This window comes from Diadema setosum, chromosome 8 (genome assembly GCF_964275005.1).
Source record: "Diadema setosum chromosome 8, eeDiaSeto1, whole genome shotgun sequence".
In the NCBI taxonomy this organism is placed as follows: Eukaryota; Metazoa; Echinodermata; class Echinoidea; order Diadematoida; family Diadematidae; genus Diadema; species Diadema setosum.
This window is the reverse complement of record NC_092692.1, coordinates 3,629,451-3,649,244: the sequence shown is the minus strand read 5'-3', so window position 1 is coordinate 3,649,244 and position 19,794 is coordinate 3,629,451. Positions and strand designations below refer to the sequence as shown.

The 19,794-nt window shown below is 38.6% G+C and overlaps 1 protein-coding gene across 1 annotated transcript; it reads left to right on the top strand.

The window, feature by feature from the left end:
- The first annotated feature begins 6,920 nt into the window (after positions 1-6,920).
- On the top strand, positions 6,921-18,431 carry LOC140232060 (lipopolysaccharide-induced tumor necrosis factor-alpha factor homolog). The gene is made up of 5 exons (XM_072312211.1): positions 6,921-6,999; positions 9,201-9,243; positions 14,035-14,294; positions 15,681-15,838; positions 18,155-18,431. Exons 2-5 carry the CDS (start codon positions 9,201-9,203, stop codon positions 18,261-18,263), a joined length of 570 nt encoding a protein of 189 aa, XP_072168312.1. The 5' UTR covers positions 6,921-6,999; the 3' UTR covers positions 18,264-18,431.
- The last annotated feature ends 1,363 nt before the right edge of the window (positions 18,432-19,794 follow it).

Sequence of the window (19,794 nt, the reverse complement as noted above, 5' to 3'; positions counted from 1 at the left end):
ATATGCCTAGTGTAAAAAAAAAAAGAACAACCTTATAGAGTATGGGCCCCTCTTGGATAAAAAGATTTGGTGCAAAGATTGATTGAAAACAACAACTAAGCAGCACAGAAGGTTTGGAAGCCCACTCTTCTTTCTTCAAGTTTTTTTTTCTTGGTTTCTTTTTGCAAAGTGTGCATTGATTCCCGATATGATTTTTGTTTTTTGAATTGCTCAACGATATGAACCGACAAATGCATAGACCTACTTTTATGCATTACTTTTGTTGAAGACGGAAATAAAATAAAATTGAATTGATAGATTTGAATTGATGGGTAAAGATTATGAGAACTCAAAACGATGAAGAACAACAAGCCAATATCATCGCTGCAACAACAAAAACGAAACATCAACAACACGAATAATTCGCAATATATATGTTTGATATGTCCCTTTTAAATATTATGTGTGCATCTTCTGCACTTTACTGCAAGTAGCTACTGAGACAACTTTTTTCATTTCATTTCATTTCATTTCATTTCATTTATGTCCATCATGTGTATTTTCAACATTTTGTTCTTTTCTTTTCTAAGTATGTTGTGTTTTATAACGAAGTGTAAGCCTACAGAGACATTAGCCATGTTTTATATTTTCTTGACTGTTCAATGCTCCTCTTATTTCCTTGCCTCTAACTACTCTATCTGTACCCCTGGTTTTGCTGACAGCCAACTAGCCCGAACATTTTGTTTGTATGCCTGTGAGAGGCACGTACCTTTCATTGACACACGTGGCGCCAGCCTACCATTTCACTTTGCGCAGAATCCGGTGCGGTACCTGCCGCGTCGACTTTGCTGTTATGCCTTTGCTGGTTTCTCCCTGTTAACATCATTTGCGCGCTCAACTGTCCGAGAATTTCTCATTCAAAATGGCTGAAGGGATAAATGTGCCTTTTCATTCCGTATTGGATGATGAGTTTTTTGATCTATTTAGACCTACTACACCAGAATATGATTTCCTAGATGATGTAGTTTCTCATTCGCATACATCTTTTTATGACAAGTTAGTTGCCGATAATATGAACTCAACAGCTGAAGAAATGCAGTATGATTTTGATGATATAACCCAAGCCCCATTATGTAGTTATGTTACTATGAATCAATTTAAAGAAATTCGTAAGGGTTTATGTAAAGACACATTTTCGTTGATACATTTGAATATAAGAAGTTTAAGTAAGCATTTTGATGAATTACAGTTATTGTTGGATAACCCAAAAAACCCTTTATTTACAGTGATAGGATTAACTGAAACGTGGCTATCTTCATGCCCCAAACGATCTTTCTCGCTTGAAGGATATAATGTTTTTGTGAATAACAGACCCGATCGTTCTGGCGGTGGGGTTGCCTTATATGTATTAAGCAGTTTTGAATGTATTGTTTGTGAAAAGTTGAGCAAAACGAATGATATTGTGGAGTCCCTTTTTGTTCAAATTAATGTTCCTGGTAGGAAAAGTATTGTGATAGGTATTATTTATAGACCCCCAAATTCTAATAACAAAGATTTTTTATCATATCTCACCGAGCTGCTCACAGATCCTTTATTTGCTAACTCAGAGTCCTTTATACTCGGTGATTTTAATATTGATTTGTTAAAACATACAACAGACAATATACCGGGTGAATTCCTTGATACATTCTTATCCTTTTCTTTTTTACCTCTTATTTCCAAACCAACACGTGTTTCTAGTCATTCGGCTACTTTGATTGACAATATTTTTTGTAATGTCTTAACTCTCCCAGATTCTTTTATAATTTTGTCTGATATGACTGATCATTTTCCTGTTATGACGCATTTTAAGTATAATCATAGTAATGTTAATTCATTTCATTGCCAGGAAAGGCGTAGAGTATAACTCAAGAAAATTTGTTTTCTTTTTGTGCTTCTTTAGATAATGCTAATTGGGAATGTGTGTTTGGTACAGATGACATTAATTTGTCTTTGAATAATTTTTTTGATGTTTTGAATAATCATTTGGATATATGTATTCCCAAAAGAAAATACAAACGGGGGAATTATAAAACAACACCAAGGCTTCCTTGGATTACAAAGTCCATTTTACGATCTATTAATAGAAAAAATAAATTGTTTTACTCATTTAAGATGAAAAGAACAGAGCAAGCACGTTTGAAATACACTTCGTATAAAAATACCCTCACAAAAATATTACGTATAGAAAAGAAAAAATATTATCATAAGCAATTGCAGAGATATAGATATGACATAAAAAGTACGTGGAATGTATTAAAACAAGCTATGAATACATCAACCGAAATCTCTGGTATATCAAAAATTCGATTTGATGACAAGGTTATTGATAATTCTCAAGATATTGTAAATATTTTCAATAAATATTTTACAACTATTGGAGAAGATATTGCTCAAGAAATTCCCAATACTGATAAACATTTTACTGATTTTTTGAATCAGTATAATACACATTCTATATTTTTTACTCCTACCACTAGGTATGAGGTTATTGATATTGTTTCTTGTTTGAAAAATAAAAAAAGTGCAGGTTATGATGATATAAGCAATATGATTTTAAAAGGAGCAATATATTCTATTGTGGATCCTTTGGTGTATATTTTCAATTTGTCAATGTTAAATGGTCAGTTTCCGGAACAAATGAAAATAGCAAAAGTTATTCCTATATTTAAGAATGGTGATAACTTAGATATTAGTAATTATAGACCTATTTCTTTATTATCTTGTATATCAAAAATCTTAGAGAAAATTATATATAAAAGAACAATGAATTTTTTGAAGACGCATTGTGTTCTAACTAACTCCCAGTTTGGTTTTCGAGAAAAGCACAGCACCTCTCATGCATTTTTGAATTTCATTGATAAAGTAGCACATGCTTTAGATAATCACTCTCATATGATCGGTATCTTCCTGGACTTCTCCAAGGCCTTCGACACTATTAATCATAATATATTGCTTTATAAGTTGTCCCACTATGGTATACGTGGGAAGGCCTTGGAGTGGTTCAGGAGTTATCTAACTGATCGTAAACAATATGTTTCAATAAACAATTATAACTCTGATATGAGAGAACTAATTTGTGGCGTGCCACAAGGTAGTATATTGGGGCCGTTGTTGTTTATTGTTTATATTAATGATTTATGTGCTTCCTCCCAAGTGTTATCATTCATACTTTTCGCCGATGACTCAAATGTGTTTTATTCACATGAAGATCCAAATACTCTTGTGCATACAGTAAATTCGGAGTTACAAAATTTACGAGATTGGATACGAGCTAATAAGCTGTCCCTGAATATCAATAAAACCAAGTATATGTTTTTTAGTAACACTTTAGATAATTTGAATATGGATATTTATTTTGATGATACTGTCTTAGAAAGTGTTTCATATACTAAATTTCTTGGAATCACAATAGATAATAAACTTTCTTGGAAATTTCATATAGATTATGTTTGTAAAATTATTTCACGTAATATAGGCGTCATTAACAGGTTCAAATTGTTTCTTCCCCAACATTCTTTATTTATACTGTATTCGTCTTTGATATTACCTTATTTAAATTACGGAATTTTGGCATGGGGAAACACGCATCAAACATTATTAGATAGGGTTTTATTGTTACAAAAGAAGGCACTTCGAATCATTTGTAATGCCGCTCCTTGCTCTCATACAGCTTCTTTGTTTTCTGAAAATAAGATTCTGAAAATTAAAGATTTGTTTTTATTTCATTTAGGACAATTTATGTTTAGTTATAATAACAACTGTCTTCCGTTTATATTTGATTCTATGTTTCTTCGTAACCTGACATACCATAGTTACCCAACAAGACAGTCTAATGAATTTCACTTGCCCCTGCTTAGAACTGCGTTAGCTCAGCAGACATTCATTTATACAGGCCCAAGACTCTGGAACTCCCTTAGTCCAGACATAAAAAATGCTCCTTCTTTGTTTTCATTCAAAAAAAGATTGAAATCATTCCTCCTTAAGTCTTATAATGTAACAGAAAGAAATTAATTTTGTTTGTTTATCTTTTTCAGTAAGTAGGTTTTGTAAGCACCAGGATGCTATTGATTTTTCATAGGATTGTTATAGGTCGCGTCTTTCGCGGAATTCCACATCGCATCCCCTGTTTTTCTTACTCCAAACTTGTACATTATTACACGTGCCTTCACAGAGCAGATAATATGTTCTGCTATCAGCAATTCCATACAATTGTATATATCATTTTCTCGTCGCTTTCAACGCTCTACACTTTTAATATGGCTAATAGTCTCTGTTGGTTTGATCTTGAATGTATCGATTGATCTAGGCTTTTTGTTTTTAGTTGTCTCGTCTCTTTATTTGTATTTCTGCTTCTTCCCTTTCCCCTTTTCCACTTTTTTTTTCATCCCGCACATATGTAGTTAAGTTTTCACTTTTTTTTTTCCTCCTGTGAGGTGCCCACGTTATGACTACAAGCATAGTCTTTTGAGTGGGTACCTCCACTTTTTTTCGCAGAATGTATGTCTGTATGAAAGATACCTAACTTTGTAATGATTATTGACAAATGTTATTCTTTGCTATGTATCATTCCTTATCAAACGCATGTCGAATCTATATTTTTTGTACATTCTGTTGAAAGAAGTGAAAATAAAACCTTTGAATTGAATTGAATTGAATTTATTTCCATCATTCCACATGGATAAAAAAACACATGACATACAACTCAAAACAATATTAACACAAGGTATTGTTACATTCATATGCTATATAAATCCGCACAAAGTACACAACCTTACTGTAATGATGAAAATGGAATGCACATGAGAAAGCCTTTAAATGGCTTGGAGGACTGTGCATATATTCCTAATAATGTATATAGAAACAGATTTGAACTGAGAAAAGAAACAATACAGAAACAAACAAACAAACAAATTGGCATGGTCAAAATACATAAGGATATCACCTAAAAGACCGATACTCTCACATGGAACTTCAATATAAACTCAGATTCAGAAGAATCTTTTATACTGTTTTTTTTTAATATTATTAAATTGTACATTAAAAACATGGTTCACGTTCAAATCATTCCACAATACAGGTCCAGTATACCGTAATGAATATTTGGACTTATCATTTGAGAAAGATCATCGGTGAAACTGATAACTGATAACATGATCATCATCTCTGCGACAAACATTATATTGAATTTCATTTCAGCAGCACATCTCTGCTATTATCGTTTGCGTATAATAATAACATGCGTGTACAATATACTTTTTTTTTCTATGTATCGCCTTTTCTTCGATGAAAGTTAAGATGAAATTGAATTGGATTAATGAATTAAATGAAGAAGTGATGCATCCCATTTCTTACTTATAGGATTTACGTCACTGCAGGCATGCTTTCATTTTGGGGGATAAACTTCTCAAGGACTTATTCATGACAACAACGAAGCTTCTCCGAAAGACATCTATAGATTTCAAAGAAAAAAACGTTTTGAGCATGAAAGTAAGTGTGGATCCGCCACTAAAAAAGTGACAATTACAAACGCATAAAAAAAAATCCCAACGAAAATAGTAACACAAATGCAAAATTCCCACACAATGCTGTAATTCTGGAGTTTCAAAACGTTGGACAAAAGTTGTATTTTTTTTTTCAATACATTATCAACCCGCCGCCACAGAGATGTTATGAAAAATATACTTAGTAGATTTGTGGTGCTCGTAACTAATGTGAAACTATCGAATACTGCACGAGCTAACCTCCTCCATTATTGTGCTGGATCAAGTCAGGTCCACCTTCATTAAACATGTGGATTGAATAAATGCAGTATGAATATTAGCAGAACACATCAGTGAGAGTTTGCGGAAAATAAGACAATCCGTCGAAAAGTTACGATACATTTAAGTTTCCGCTCAGTTACTGCTGGAAGAGAAGACTGTGCAGCTTGTGATGCCACACGGATTGTGTACAACAATAATAGAAAATATAAGGAAATTCAACATTTTCACTTTTCTCCCATAATAAAGGGTTATATTGTGCACTTTAGGACCCTATATTAATGCTTGACTTGCCTCTTTCAGAAGACAGGGGAATAACATTACCTTTAACATACGTCAGTGACAAGTCGAGGAAATGTGCACTTTTTTTCAAAAAATAAAATGTTGTGAAATTCTTTCTATATTTTCCTTCTTATAGTTCTACGCATGTGACATCATACATTGAAGTAGCCTTCTCGTCCAGCAGTGACTGAGCAGAAACTCTAAAAATTCATTATTATCTTTAGAACGGATTGTCCAATTTTTCCCAAACTTTTACCTATGTGTTCTACTAATAGCTGCATTTTCTCAATCCACAGGTATATGAAGGTGATCTGAACCTTAATCCTAATCCTGCCTAATCCTTTTAAAAGCTTCTCCCAAACTCCATCCCTAAAACCTAACCCTAATTTTTACTCTAACCTACTATAGTATCACTACCCAGTATTTAGGGGGGATAAATCATTTTAATTTCCCTGATACGCTCTAAAACATGTAAGTCAAATGTGCCCTCTGATTTTATGCTAGAAATTGAAATACTCAGTATTTTATGCTGAACCGTCTGCTAGAAAATATCCGAGAGCGAAACTGCACATCATTCCATCATGGGTACGTAGGTCCATGATTCCATCAAGTACAGCGAGACCCCCATGACGTAATGTGTGCGCGTTGAGGATCCACATTACGTCAGTGCAGAGGCGCAGGCCGCAGTACGCTTGTTACGGTGTCGTGTGTGAACAACATTTACCGTATTGTTTGTATGCGTGATATGGATGTGTGACGTGTAAACGTATGCAATATTTGTCACCTGACTCGAGTGTCCTAGGTTCTACGTGTGCTTCCGGCTAGTTGTTGCCTTGTTTTTCAGAGGAAGACAGCAGAAAAGGCGTTGATTGAGCGGAGGGTGAAGCAGCAAGTGCCTTTTTCATTATATGTCAACATTTTATACCCGAAGACCAAGGTTAGTAGAATGCATGATTTCTTCCTTTTTGGATTTTACAAAGTAGGCACTACGCGCGGTCAGCTCAGACGGTAACCCCGGCGCGGGGCGCTGTATTAGTAACAGCATTGGGGTCGCTGCTGCGGTAGATAGCAGTAGGGCCTAGCCCAGTTTCTATTTTTAATGACTAGCTAGTAGACCTATATTAGTAAGGTTAGAAATTCGGCTTTTCAAACTGTTAGATCTATGGCTATGCCCATAATGGCATGATGATGGCCCGGTTCCTAAAGGTTAAATCCTTTTTGAACACCATCGTTCATTATCACACATCATCAGCGACATCATCATAATTCATGTTCATTCATTAGTTACTAGTATAACGTTAACTAACTAGTCGTCTATACACAGCCCAGTCGCCGCTGTAAATATTCGCGTAGCGTATTAACAGCGTCTGGTCGGGCTAAACGTTGAACTATACACAGCCCAGTCGCTGTACATGGTACCATGTACAGCGACTGGGCTGTGTATAGTTAGTATAACGTTAACGTTAGACAAATAGAAGTAGAATTTGTCTTTGAGTATTTAAACGATATGAACCAGCTTCTTGTTTGGCTGTTGCAATTTGGAAGTTGCCATTCCAGCAAGAGTTGTTATGAAATGGATCCTGGGTCTGTAACACCGTTAAAAGAACACTTCCATTTTGTCACCATTTCACCAGTGCTTTGTGACAGGTGACTAGACTAGCTCAAGTGTCTAATTTGTTAATAGACGTCTAACGTTAACGTTAGTTGTTTTCTACTCCCATATATAGCAGCGACTAGATAGTGTGGTTTATTGTGATAATTGATGCAGTATTGCTGCACACTTTAAAAACACTCCAACCAGGGAGGTGTTATACTTGGAGATGGAGTGGCAACTCTTCGTAATTCATGCAAACACATGTTTGGGTTCAAGGCGTTACAATAATGGGATGTCTAGCATTCCACTACGCTTTGAAGTCATGCTCGGCACAGCTCTAGTTGCAAGACGTAGTTCGGAGACGAAGAACGCATTTCACCTTTCGTTGAATTACAAGCTTTATTTCACCGTAAGATTTTAATTGAAATACTCGAATTGATTTAGAATAGTTTAAGAAAGAATTCAATATTATAAACATGTATTTCTAGTTTCTACGTAATGCGCAAATCGAAATCAAATGAAAATTAGGCCCTCTTAAAAACCTAATATTTTTCTATAATTCGCACATTTCTGCATGTTTGTTTTCTATCTTTTAATCCGGGATATTTTGATCTTTCAAATAAAAGTACTCTGCTAAAGCGTGTTCCAGCGTGCTTTTAAACTATTTGCTGTTAAAATTGTCAGCACTGCATTTTGATTTGCTGCTCCAATTCAAGTTGCACAAATTCATTGTTGCCATCACATTGAAAGAGAGAGCGAATTGCAGTAGGAGCAAGTATTTCTAGATGTGAGAGCGCTAGTCCCGATTACTGATGCTCTCTTTTGTCAAAGCACATGGGTAACACCTGTAGTTGAACGCATAACTTCTCGGCGGTGCCGCGCATGACTTCAAAGGAGAGCAGTAGTTGTCTCTCCTTCTCTAGCACCTCCCTGCTCCAACAGTGACATCACCACATGTATGGTAAGGGTACCTTAACATCGGCACCCTGCATATCTTAGCTGTTTGCGTATAGAGTGCTAAAGTATGTGTAGGATTAAGTGCCATAAGCTAATAAGAATAGTAATAATGAAGACACGAAAAACAAACTCATAAACGAACTAGATCTAACAAACTAAACTAAACACGGTTCAGATACACATCCGCTTGGTAAATTGCGAACATGACACGTGACTGAAATTCACGTTCATTTAATACCTATGGAGCTAGGAGGGAGGGGATGCCAATGTTGAGGTACCCTTTCAAGCCGCTCAAAGAAAATGCATCGCACCCACTAAAATGGTGCTATTTCACTGCGGAGATTCAGAATCGACAGGATGGTCACAATATTTGAAACTGCAGTATTTATGGCATTATTTGAGGCAAAACTAAAGGCGATTTGTTCTATACTTTTGGAATATAAGCTGCAGATCCTTAGGATGACAATAGGTGGTACCCTCAATCATACTAGTAGCATTAAAGTAGATGGTTCTATTCATTTGTGGGATAAATTACATTGTATTACCAAGAAGTAAATGTACAAATGTTTTAATTTCTTCTTCAACAGATGTCTGATCCAGCAGTGTCACCCCCTGGCTATGATGATACTGGTAAGCAAAGGGCAGTAGCAACTTCCCTATAAAAGAATGAAGAAAATATAATTGAATAACCAAGGAGCTTTTGAAATTCTTTTGGCAGATTTGAAAGAAATAATGCTGCTGTTAGAATGCAAGTTCTAGCTCTGCTTTTAGATGCAGGTACCCTGTATCTCTGTCTTTACATGCACTAAAATTTATCTGATAACAATTATCTGACGCTGGATGTTTTTTTTTTTTTTGTTGAGATATTTAAAATGACAGGGTGTACACCCAGTAAATGCTGCTATGAATGAAACTCGGTAAAATGAAGCCATAGCTAAGTAATATTCAAAGGAAATCAAAGAAGTTGTGACCATTTGGATGTCATTTCCAAATTGTTTTCAAGTGTGACAGCAAAATCTGTTGTAGTCTTCTCATCCAGCAATGACTGCACCAAAACTTAAACCTTCTATTCATTGACTTTTTACCAGGCCAATTTTGTTATAAATCAAGACAAGAAGTTGTATTGAACACACATTTTTAATATTTTTTAGTCGAACATTTAAAAAATGTTGTTCTAGAAAGGCTGCAAAATGTGTCAATTTTCCTTCACGGCCTCGGAACTCGTCTGAAATTCAGCCACTTACACTGTACGTGATGACCTCATGTGTAAGACGCATTACGACGCCAGCCGTTGCATATAACATGAGTTTGCACCCATTTTCAGCCGCGGTGAATGAAGTTGTAGAATACAAGCAATCTGATACTTTGTCATTTTTGACACAAAATGGCCTAAGTAAGACAATCTCGACCTGAGTAGAGAGATCTTGAAACCAGGAGTGATGAAAGTGACAAAGATGATGGAGATTTGGGGGGGGGGGGGGGGTTAGGGGATGTGGAAGACTGCATGCAAGCGGCAGAAGTATATCCCCCTGATGGTGGTGTGGCAGCAGCAGCTAGCCCGACCGTATCAGCATTTCTCCCCCGGCAGGCCGGGGGGGGGGGGGGGGGGGGGGGGGGGAGGGGTTGAGGCCAATGAGATATGCCAGCTTGAGGGATTGCACTGGACAAACGGGCGCTTATGTACTTTCGTATCCATGGAGATATCTCAAATGGCGCAGGACAAAATTACACCTAAATCTCGGGGTACAGCTTATTTCCAATTACTCACGTAAATTTGAACGAAATCGGTTGTGGGAAAGTGCCGCTGAAAACAAACACAACCTTCGTGACAGATCGTGACGTAGGCTGCCTGCACAATCTAGAACTGAAGTTAGTTGTCTAATATTATGTGAACGAGGACTACCGCGGGAGCTGCAAATCAGTGTGCAACAAAGAGATTGCATCTCTTTGGTGTGCAATGATTGTAACAAGCTAAAAGAAGTCGGTTATTGAGAATGTGTGTGTGTGTGTTTTGTGTGTGTCTGTCTGAACTGCATTTCTCATCCGACTTCCCTCAATTTGCCATTCATCATTTGAACATTGATTTTTAGCTCACCTGAGCCAAAGGCTCAAGTGAGCTATTGCGATCGCCCTTCGTCCGGCGTGAGTCGTGCGTCGTCCGTTGTGCGTAAACTTTTTACATTTTCATCTTCTTCTTGAAAACCCCAAGACCGATTTCCATCAAACTTGGCAGGTAGCATCCCTAGGGGGTTAGGAACTCAATTTGTTAAAATGGGCACCATACCCTACCCAGGGGGCCCCCAGGGGGCCCCAAACCCCCCAAAATGAAGAAATCTTTAAAAATCTTCTTCTCTAGAACCAGAAGTGATAGAGCTAAGTTAATACTATGAGTTAGTACATTGATGACTGTAGTTTCAAGTTTGTTCATGGCAGAATCAGGGGTGCCCCCCTTGGGACCCAGGGGAGGGGGGTGGGGAGCGGTCTTAATGGGGCCTAAATTGTACATTTTCATCTTCTTCTTGAGAACCCCATGACCCAATTTCACCAAACTTGGCAGTTAGCATCCCTAGGGGGTTAGGATCTCAATTTGTTAAAATGGGCACCATGCCCCACCCAGGGGGCTACCAGGGGGCCCCAAACCCCCCAAAATGAAGAAATCTTTAAAAATCTTCTCTAGAATCAGAAGTTATGGAGCTAAGATAATACTATGAGTGAGTACATTACTGACTAGTTTTCAAGTTTGTTCATAGCAGATCCAGGGGTGCCCCTCTTGGGGGCGGGGGGGGGGGGGGGGGGGGGGGGGTGGGAGGGTTGGGAAGGTCCAAATGGGGGCCTGAATTATACATTTTCATCTTCTTCCTGAAAACCTCATGATGGATTTTCGTCAAACTTGGCAGGTAGCATCCCTAGGGGGTCAGGATCTCAATTTATCAAAATGGGCACCATGCCACACCCAGAGGGACCCAGGGGGCCCCAATCCCCCCAAATTAAGGAATCTTCAAAAAATTGGGCCCTTTTTTTTATTGTACATTTTCATCTTCTACTTGAGAATGCCTGGTCAAATTTTAGTAGAGCTGTGAATAATTTAGATTAGTGACTGCGTGAAAGGTGAACTTGCGATACTCAGGTGAGCGCTAGACCCGCGGGTCTCTTGTGTTGTTGTTGTTCTCGGTCATTTTACAGATTCCGTGCACAATATAGACAGCTAAGTTCAGTTTCATATTGTGCATGCAACGTACTATACATTCACCTCAATCACTTGTGAAAAACAAGTTGTTTAGAGTAGAAATTGAGTGACAACATGAAACTCACATGAATATGAAATAAGCAACTAAGCATATCCTGTGATTTTGGTGAAATTTGGGTTTCTGGAATTTGAGACATCCACATGGACAGTCCCTGCCATGCATTGTTTGCAATTCCTACTGTATTTAGATTCCCCAAGGCGTACACATCAATTTGCATGGACTATCTCTAGACTACTGCTGACTGTCAAGTACAGGGTGATACTGTTTTGATTTAGTACAGTGGACTCCCGTTATAACAAAGTCCTCGGGACCGGCAGTTTTCTTTCGTTATAACGAAATTTCGTTATAACCGAATGAATAAACAATAAAAATACATAGAGTTGATAATGTTGCGGCCCTAAATTTTATTTCGTTGTAACCGGAATTTCGTTGTAACCGTGTTCGTTATAACGGGAGTGTACTGTATTTACATGGTATGCCTATACCTGTATTGTACTTGTAGGCTAGTGTGGTTGAAATACAATATTAATTGTCATCTCAGTAATCAGACTGATTGTATCTGTCTCTTGTTAATTGGGCTTCTTACCTTACGATGGTAGATCATGTTAAAGGTCCAGTTTACCTTTGGGAGCAGTGATTTCAAAAATGTTCAAGATATCACATTTGATGCATATGTGTAGGTCTGTTGTATCATAAAACATTCTACAATATGAAATATTTCCAATAAAACCTAAAATATAAGGAGATATCAGGGTTTTTCTCAGTAAACCGTAACTGTATACGGTTTAGTCTGGAAACATTTTTATTATAACTATTGTTCACATTTTGTGTATTTAACAACACTTAACATCGATTATACGGATTCAAATTTTGACAGTGGTTGTTTCTATCCCTAACTCACATTTTAGAACTATTTTAAAGCACTAATGCTTTCATCTGCAAATGGTAAATTATGCCTTTAACATGGGCAGTCCTGAATACAGACAGATCTTCTCATATCGCATTATTGCTATGCAGAACTAGGTCTACGCCGTACGTCCTACTTGGCACCGATCCGTAAAATTTTCAGCTAAAAATGCCCTAAATAGGGCATTTCAGCCCCATTTAATCAGTTCTAGTGGAACATCTATTCAGCCTAATCTATTCCTAATTGATGTTTGGATTACTGATTTTGTGAATTCTGTAAGATTCATATTTTTTGTTTTTCTTGCACAGCCACAGGTCTTGCAGCTGCCTTCCAAAACACGGCGCCGTTCAAATCAACTGCTGCTGTGCGTGGCCACTGTTCGCGTGCGCATGCTGTTCCGCAGCTCGCTGCTTGGCTACCGGTACTTCGTACATACATCATCCAAAAGAGAGCCAAAATCGTAACTGTCACTCAGAAAAGCAAAAAAATAATACAGCTTTTTAATTGCGTCTGATTATGTCATGGATATCCTTTTGGTATCAAAACTAATATATTGACATTGTTCATGCTCTTAGCTTTCTATCAATGTATAATTTGCCATACTTTGGATATTTCAACAGGTAGTCGGTTTAAAATATTCATAACTTTTGATATTGCAATTAAAAAAAGAGGAAGCAAAGACATTTTGCTAAGTACTGTAAAAGTGGATATTTTCCTGTGACTACTTTTTCACGTTCAGCCCGATAAGAGTTTCACATGTTTTTAAATAAGCGGAATCAAGACAGTAAGTACTGGAACATTTGGCATGCAAAAATATTCATATGCTTTCATTTTCATGCTAGTTTCTGGTTGCGCGAAATGTGCGAAAATTTCTGCACCGCAAAATTTCCACTTTTACAATATGTCTTTGTCCCAGAGGGTGCTAGAGACATTAGTATGCATAGTCTGACAAATTTGCATCAACTGTGATCTGAATTTATTGCCCTTTCAATAGTGTGAAATCTCATGGAGGACAAGGTTTGGTAAAAAAAGATGCATGTAAACTTTGACAAGAGCGTGCTGAATATGGTCCTTACGCTAAAGACCTTACATTAAAATGATTCCAGAATTGCACTGATTAGCAGACTTGAGCAAAGATATCTTTTTACGGACCACCATCATTAGCACTTTGATTGACACCAATAGTCTTGTGTGCACTCTGTCCCTTCATCCACAGCCCTGAGCTAACTTCATATCTGCCTTATCTTTTTATCTCTGCAACACTAGTGAAAGGAGACAATCCACCTCAGAATGTTCCCCCACCGTATACCCAGCAGCCGGCCGGCCAGCCCCCGCAACCTGCAGGATATCCGCAGCAGCCGCCAGCGGGATATCCGCAGCAGCCACCAGCTGGTTATCCTCAGCAACCACCTGCTGCTTATCCACAGCAGCCACCAGCCGGATATCCACAGCAGCCACCAGTTGGATACCCACAACAACCTGCAGGTCAAGGGGTTGATGGCTCAAACGTCGTCATCGTGAATCAGGTACATCAGCTAATGGGAAAATCAAACCTCTGTTTTAGTATGCTGTCCAGACTTCAATGTCTCAAGCAACACCTACCAATCCTTCTGCGACCATCCTTGAGCTTTTCAAATTCATGGAAATTACTTTGAAGTAGGCCAGTATAAAAGATTTAGGGGAGACTATGCAATGGAAAGTTGGCCTGATTCTGATATATTAGGAAATCCCTGTAGCGAATTGTGTGTAGTTCTATATGCAGCATGACGCAGCCAAAGAGTCTTGACTGGAATTAAACGTTGCTGATGAATTTGCGCTTGGGTACACTTATAAGCAAACAGGCTGTTTTATTCTAGCAGATCTGTGCTAGTTGTGATTTTTTAATGTACTTTGTTGAGCAGAGAATGAAGATCGACTCTCGGATAGGACATAAAATGGAGGTCCCGTGTAAGAGAGAGTAACAACTCATGCACGTAAAAGATCCCGCTTCATTCATTCATCGCAAAGAGCAGGGTGTTTAACCCGGTGAAGTGGTCCCACCTCACACCCAACTGGACCCCATGGAAGACCAGCTTAACGTAGCTGAATATGGGCTATCCAGCCATCTTCTCAGATGGAAAATGAATCAAACAAAACAAACAAACTCAAGTTTAGTACTACTGAAAGACAAAGGCTTGGGAAATTTGCTCCAATGATTCTGCATAATTACCTCTGTCAAGGGAGGAGGTTTTGTTCTCATCAGCATTGGTTTGTTTGTTTGTCTGTGTGCAAAATAACTCAAAAAGTTGCAAACAGATTTGGATGAAACTCACAGGATAGGTTGAGAATGACACAAGAAACATGATTAAATTTTGGTAGTGATTTGGGGATTGTTATGACTTTATAAAAAATTTTTGATATTTTGGCAGGTAGGGTCAATGAACTTGTTCAAGCTGCACATTTATTGAGGTTGGCGTGCATGCAGTAAAGTGCATGCTTTAGTTTCTGCTAGGGTGAAGTGTGCTACGTAGCAGGAAATAGATGACTTAACAGAAGGCTTCCATACTGGAAAATTGGGCAATTGTCAGCATGCATATGTAGGGACCTATGGGTGGAAATCAATGATCTCTATGGAAGAACAAAATCAGTGGTGGAAATAAGCTGCTTAGTGGGGGTCTGCAGTCTCAGAGTGCTTCTCTACTTGTGTGATACTTCGCTAGGTTTATCCCCCCCCCCCCCATAAAAAAAATGAAAGAAATTAACTGTATCGCCACATGAAATGATAATTTGAGCAACTGTTGCCTTTATTTTGATTGACACTTGCAGAGATTTTGCATGTCATTAAATGCACTCTAATCCATAGGCTCTTCTTTTCCTTCCGTGTGTTACATAATACCACAATCCTTGTTTTACTTTACCTTCTCTCCCTGCAGCCTCCTACTACCTTCACGACAATCCAGCACACAATTCAGTTCCGTGATGCACCGGTCAACTGTCCCTGTCCAAACTGCAACAACCAGGTGACCTCGGTGGTGAGGAGGGAGGTTGGAGGCTTTACTCTCTTGATTGCTGGGGGTCTCTGCATTGTTGGGTAAGTAAATTATCTGAGCCTTCACTGTGCATTGCAAGCCTTCCAGGTTAGCATGCCTGTACAGTGACGGGGCAATCGTTAACAGCCTGTTAACGAACTGCACATTACTTGAATATGAGACCATTCTGAAGTAAATAATTTTCACACAACAATAGATATATATTGTGCTCTTACATGAATCCCACAAGGATTGGAACAATCATCCCCCAGCATTCCCACTGATCAGTTACTAGCCATCCCCTTTAATCACTTACAAATAACACTGCTTGTCTCCATAGCATAGATGGATAGGGAATCAAATTCTTAACCCTTACTGCGCTTTGTTCGATGTTTGAAATGAACGCTGGAGTGCTGAATGGCACAGATGTGTGGAAACAAATTGTCAAGGAGCAGAGATTACCTAGTCCTCCAGGTCTAGGGCAATTACCCCCTGGACAATTACCCCAGATTCCAATCCTAATCCTGAACCTTATCCTAACCCTAACCAAAACTCTAACCCTAAACCTAACCCTGATCTTTTCTCTAACCTTATTACTAACCAGTATTTAGCTGGGGGGGGGGGGGGGGTAATTGTCTTCGGTGGGTAATTGCCCTGATGTGGGGTAAGTCTGCAGATCAGATATTCATTCACTTTTCCAGGTGACAACAACCGGATGAGAGTTAAAAAAAGTAAAAAAGAGTAAAAACAAGTTGGCGGTTCGCAAGTTGGCAATGGATGTAGATTGGGATTGAAAGCTTTGAAGAGACTAATTGTTGATCTTTGACATGATTCCATTCAACATTTTCTTTGTCAATGAGCCAAATGTGCACAAATTTCACACACAAACCCATGGACAGGAAATAAACTTGGCACAAAGAGATGACTTAGGTTTATGGGTAATTGCAAACGAATGTTCTACCACACTTGCCCATGGATAAAAACAAAAACAAGCTTTTTGTCTCGCCCACCGGAGGTGAAGGCGAGACTAAGGGATCCAAATGTCGTCCGTCCGTCGTCCATCCGTCGTCCGTTACAAATGTTAAAGTTTACCTGCAAGATTCTCTTATGATGCATAACTTGGCAACTGTTACAGCAATGGCAGCCAAACTTGGATGATAGAAGCACTAGGGGTATCTTCATGTTATGGTGTTGTCGGAGGTCATGTGATGATGTCAAAGGTCATTTGAGGTCATATATTAAAGAGTATGTGCAAGACACTCTTTTCTATGTTAAAGTTTACCTGCAAGACTCTCTTTTGACAAATAACTTCACATAAGTTGCTTGGATTACAACCTAACTTGGGTCATAGATGCACTGGGGGTACCTTCATGTTATGGTGCCGTTGGAGGTCACAGGATAAGGTCAAAGGTCATTTGAGGTCATATGTTAAAGTTTACTTGCAAGACTCTCTTATCACACGTAACTCGACACATGTTGCTATAATGGCAATCAAACTTGGGTGATGGATGCACTGGGGGTACCTTCATGTTATGGTGCCGTAAGAGGTCACACGATAAGGTCAAAGGTCATTTGAGGTCATACGTTAAAGTTTACTTGCAAGACTCTCTTATCACACGTAACTCAGCACATGTTGCTACAATGGCAATCAAACTTGGGTGATGGTAGATGTCTCTTGGGAAGTTGAAGGTAACCACAAGGTCAAAGGTCACAGACGGGTCAACGAACTTTTAGGGCCCAATGTTGAGTTTTTAGGGCGCATTTCGTTTATGGCTCATAACTTTTGATCCCTTTGTCCGTTTGTGACCAAACTTGGATGGAAGATGTCCCTTGGGGAGGTGAAGGTCGTCACAAGGTCAAGGGTCACAGACAGGGGTCAACAAACTTTTAGGGCCCAATGTTATATTTTTAGGGCGCATTTTGATTGTGGCTCATAACTTTTGATCCCTATGTCCGTTTGTGACCAAACTTGGATGGTAGATGTCCCTTGGGGAGTTAACGATCATCACAAGGTCAAAGGTCACAGAAAGGGGTCAACAAATTTTTAGGGCCCAATGTTATGTTTTTATGGCACGTTTCGATTATGGCTCACTACTTTTGATCCCTTTGTCCGTTTGTGACCAAACCTGGATGGTAAATGTACCTTGGGGTGTTGAAGGGTCACCACAAGGTCAAAGGTCATAAGCAGGTCAATTAACTTCTGGGAGTTATAAGAAATATTAATTCCTTGTACGCGAATGGGCGAGACACAATTTGGCACTTGCCTTGTTATATGCAGTTGTTTGTATAGAAAAATGTGCATATTTGATTTTGAATTAGATTGAATGATACAGCTCTCCCTATTGAAACTTTCTCCTATTTATCCTGTCTCCCTTCAGCTTGTGGATGGGCTGTTGTCTGATTCCGTTCTGCATCGACCAGTGCAAGGATGCTGTGCACACGTGCCCAGTCTGCAACTACCAGCTGGCCCGCTGGTCTCAGCTCTAAACGTGGAGATTGACACCGAGCTTTACCAGTGTGGCAGTGAGTTGCAGATCAGAGAAAGAGGCTGGGACACCTAGAGAATGGAGTGTTGGAGTGAGACGCATTCATTATTGAATGGAGTCCTCATATCATTTAATTTCAGTGTGAGATGTCAATAGCTGTGATATTCATTTAACAGACTTTAGGTGGAAATGGGGTGGGGGGGGGGAGTGGAGATAGATAGTTTCTTGGGTACAAATACCTGATGAAAAAGTCTTGAAAGAAAAAGTGATTATCTTGGCAAAAAGTGTAACGGACATATGCTGTAATTGAGGAAATTAGATTTATTACACTTAATATAATCAAGAAAATAGTGTGCTATGGAAAAGAGATGAAATGAGAGGGTTCCATTTTTTTCTTACACACTAATATTTCCAGGAAGTATTCAGTGGGTCCAAGCTTAGATGATCCTGGTCCGATAGAGCACCTTTCCTGCTCAGCAAACCTCTGATGTCGAGATTTTATAATACTGAGTACTTAGAGTTACACCTCTGTAGTGGCATCAGTAGTGTGTTATGTGTCTTTCTGAACGGCAAGGACTAGTTCGTGATCTTGTTGTTTTTGCATTCCATCCAGAGCAAATTCCTCATACTGGAAACGTTTCATTACACTCAAGACAATCCTCAAGGTCATCCATAGCATACTGGTTAACTCTTTGTGTGCCACGTTCCCACGTTCGACTCAGTCGACGGCGTGCCAACTTCGCATATTCTGCTCAACAAACAAAGCCGCCGAAACCGATCGATAAATCGCTAATCCCCCGGTGCAATGAAAGCGTTTCTCGCGCTTTTGTTCCTCTCACTTACGGCTTGCAGTCTATGTGGTGATTAACTATCAAGCGGTGTCCCTAACTAGATTTGCGTTTACATTCTAAGTTTCTGTCATGGTTTTATGTGCAAAAGTCATGTCTTTACAGTAATGTAGCAACTGGTCATTTAAAAGAAATATTGAAAATAGATTTGTCATACAATGTATATCGAAGCAAAGTTTGGCATTCCTCTAACACTTTGCTCACTATTATGTACAGCTTAACAGGAATTTGAAGAAGTTATACAAATTGGAAACACAGAATTCTTTCTCAAAGCATGACTACCTTCGTGTCTCAGAATAATGTGGCACACAGGGGGTTTCCACCATGGCACATAAAGAGTTAATGACCTATGTTACGTGCTATCTTTGTAATTTATCTAGTTGTCTTCAACATTGTTAAAATATGAACATTTATACCCTTTCTGTACCTGCAGTATTGGTTTATGGCTGATGAAAGGCTTGTTTAGGGGCTGATTCGTTAGACTAAGTTTTTTTGTTTGTGTGTGTTCTCTTTTTCTTTAAAGCAAGTAGCAGGCAGTGAAATCAACCTCCATTACTGAAAATAAAGTTTATGTGGCTGAGTATACCATGAAGTGCTGATAAGCTGCAGTTCAGGGAAATACATTAGAAAAAGGAATTTTTATATATCAACATTAAGTGCTGAGAAGAAATATAAAGAAATATA

Coding starts and splice junctions, on each gene's coding strand:
- LOC140232060 (XM_072312211.1), top strand. CDS start 9,201: ATGTCTGATCCAGCAGTGTCACCCCCTGGCTATGATGATACTG. Junction 14,295..15,680: donor ACGTCGTCATCGTGAATCAG/GTACATCAGCTA, acceptor CTCTCCCTGCAG/CCTCCTACTACCTTCACGAC. Junction 15,839..18,154: donor GGGGGTCTCTGCATTGTTGG/GTAAGTAAATTA, acceptor GTCTCCCTTCAG/CTTGTGGATGGGCTGTTGTC.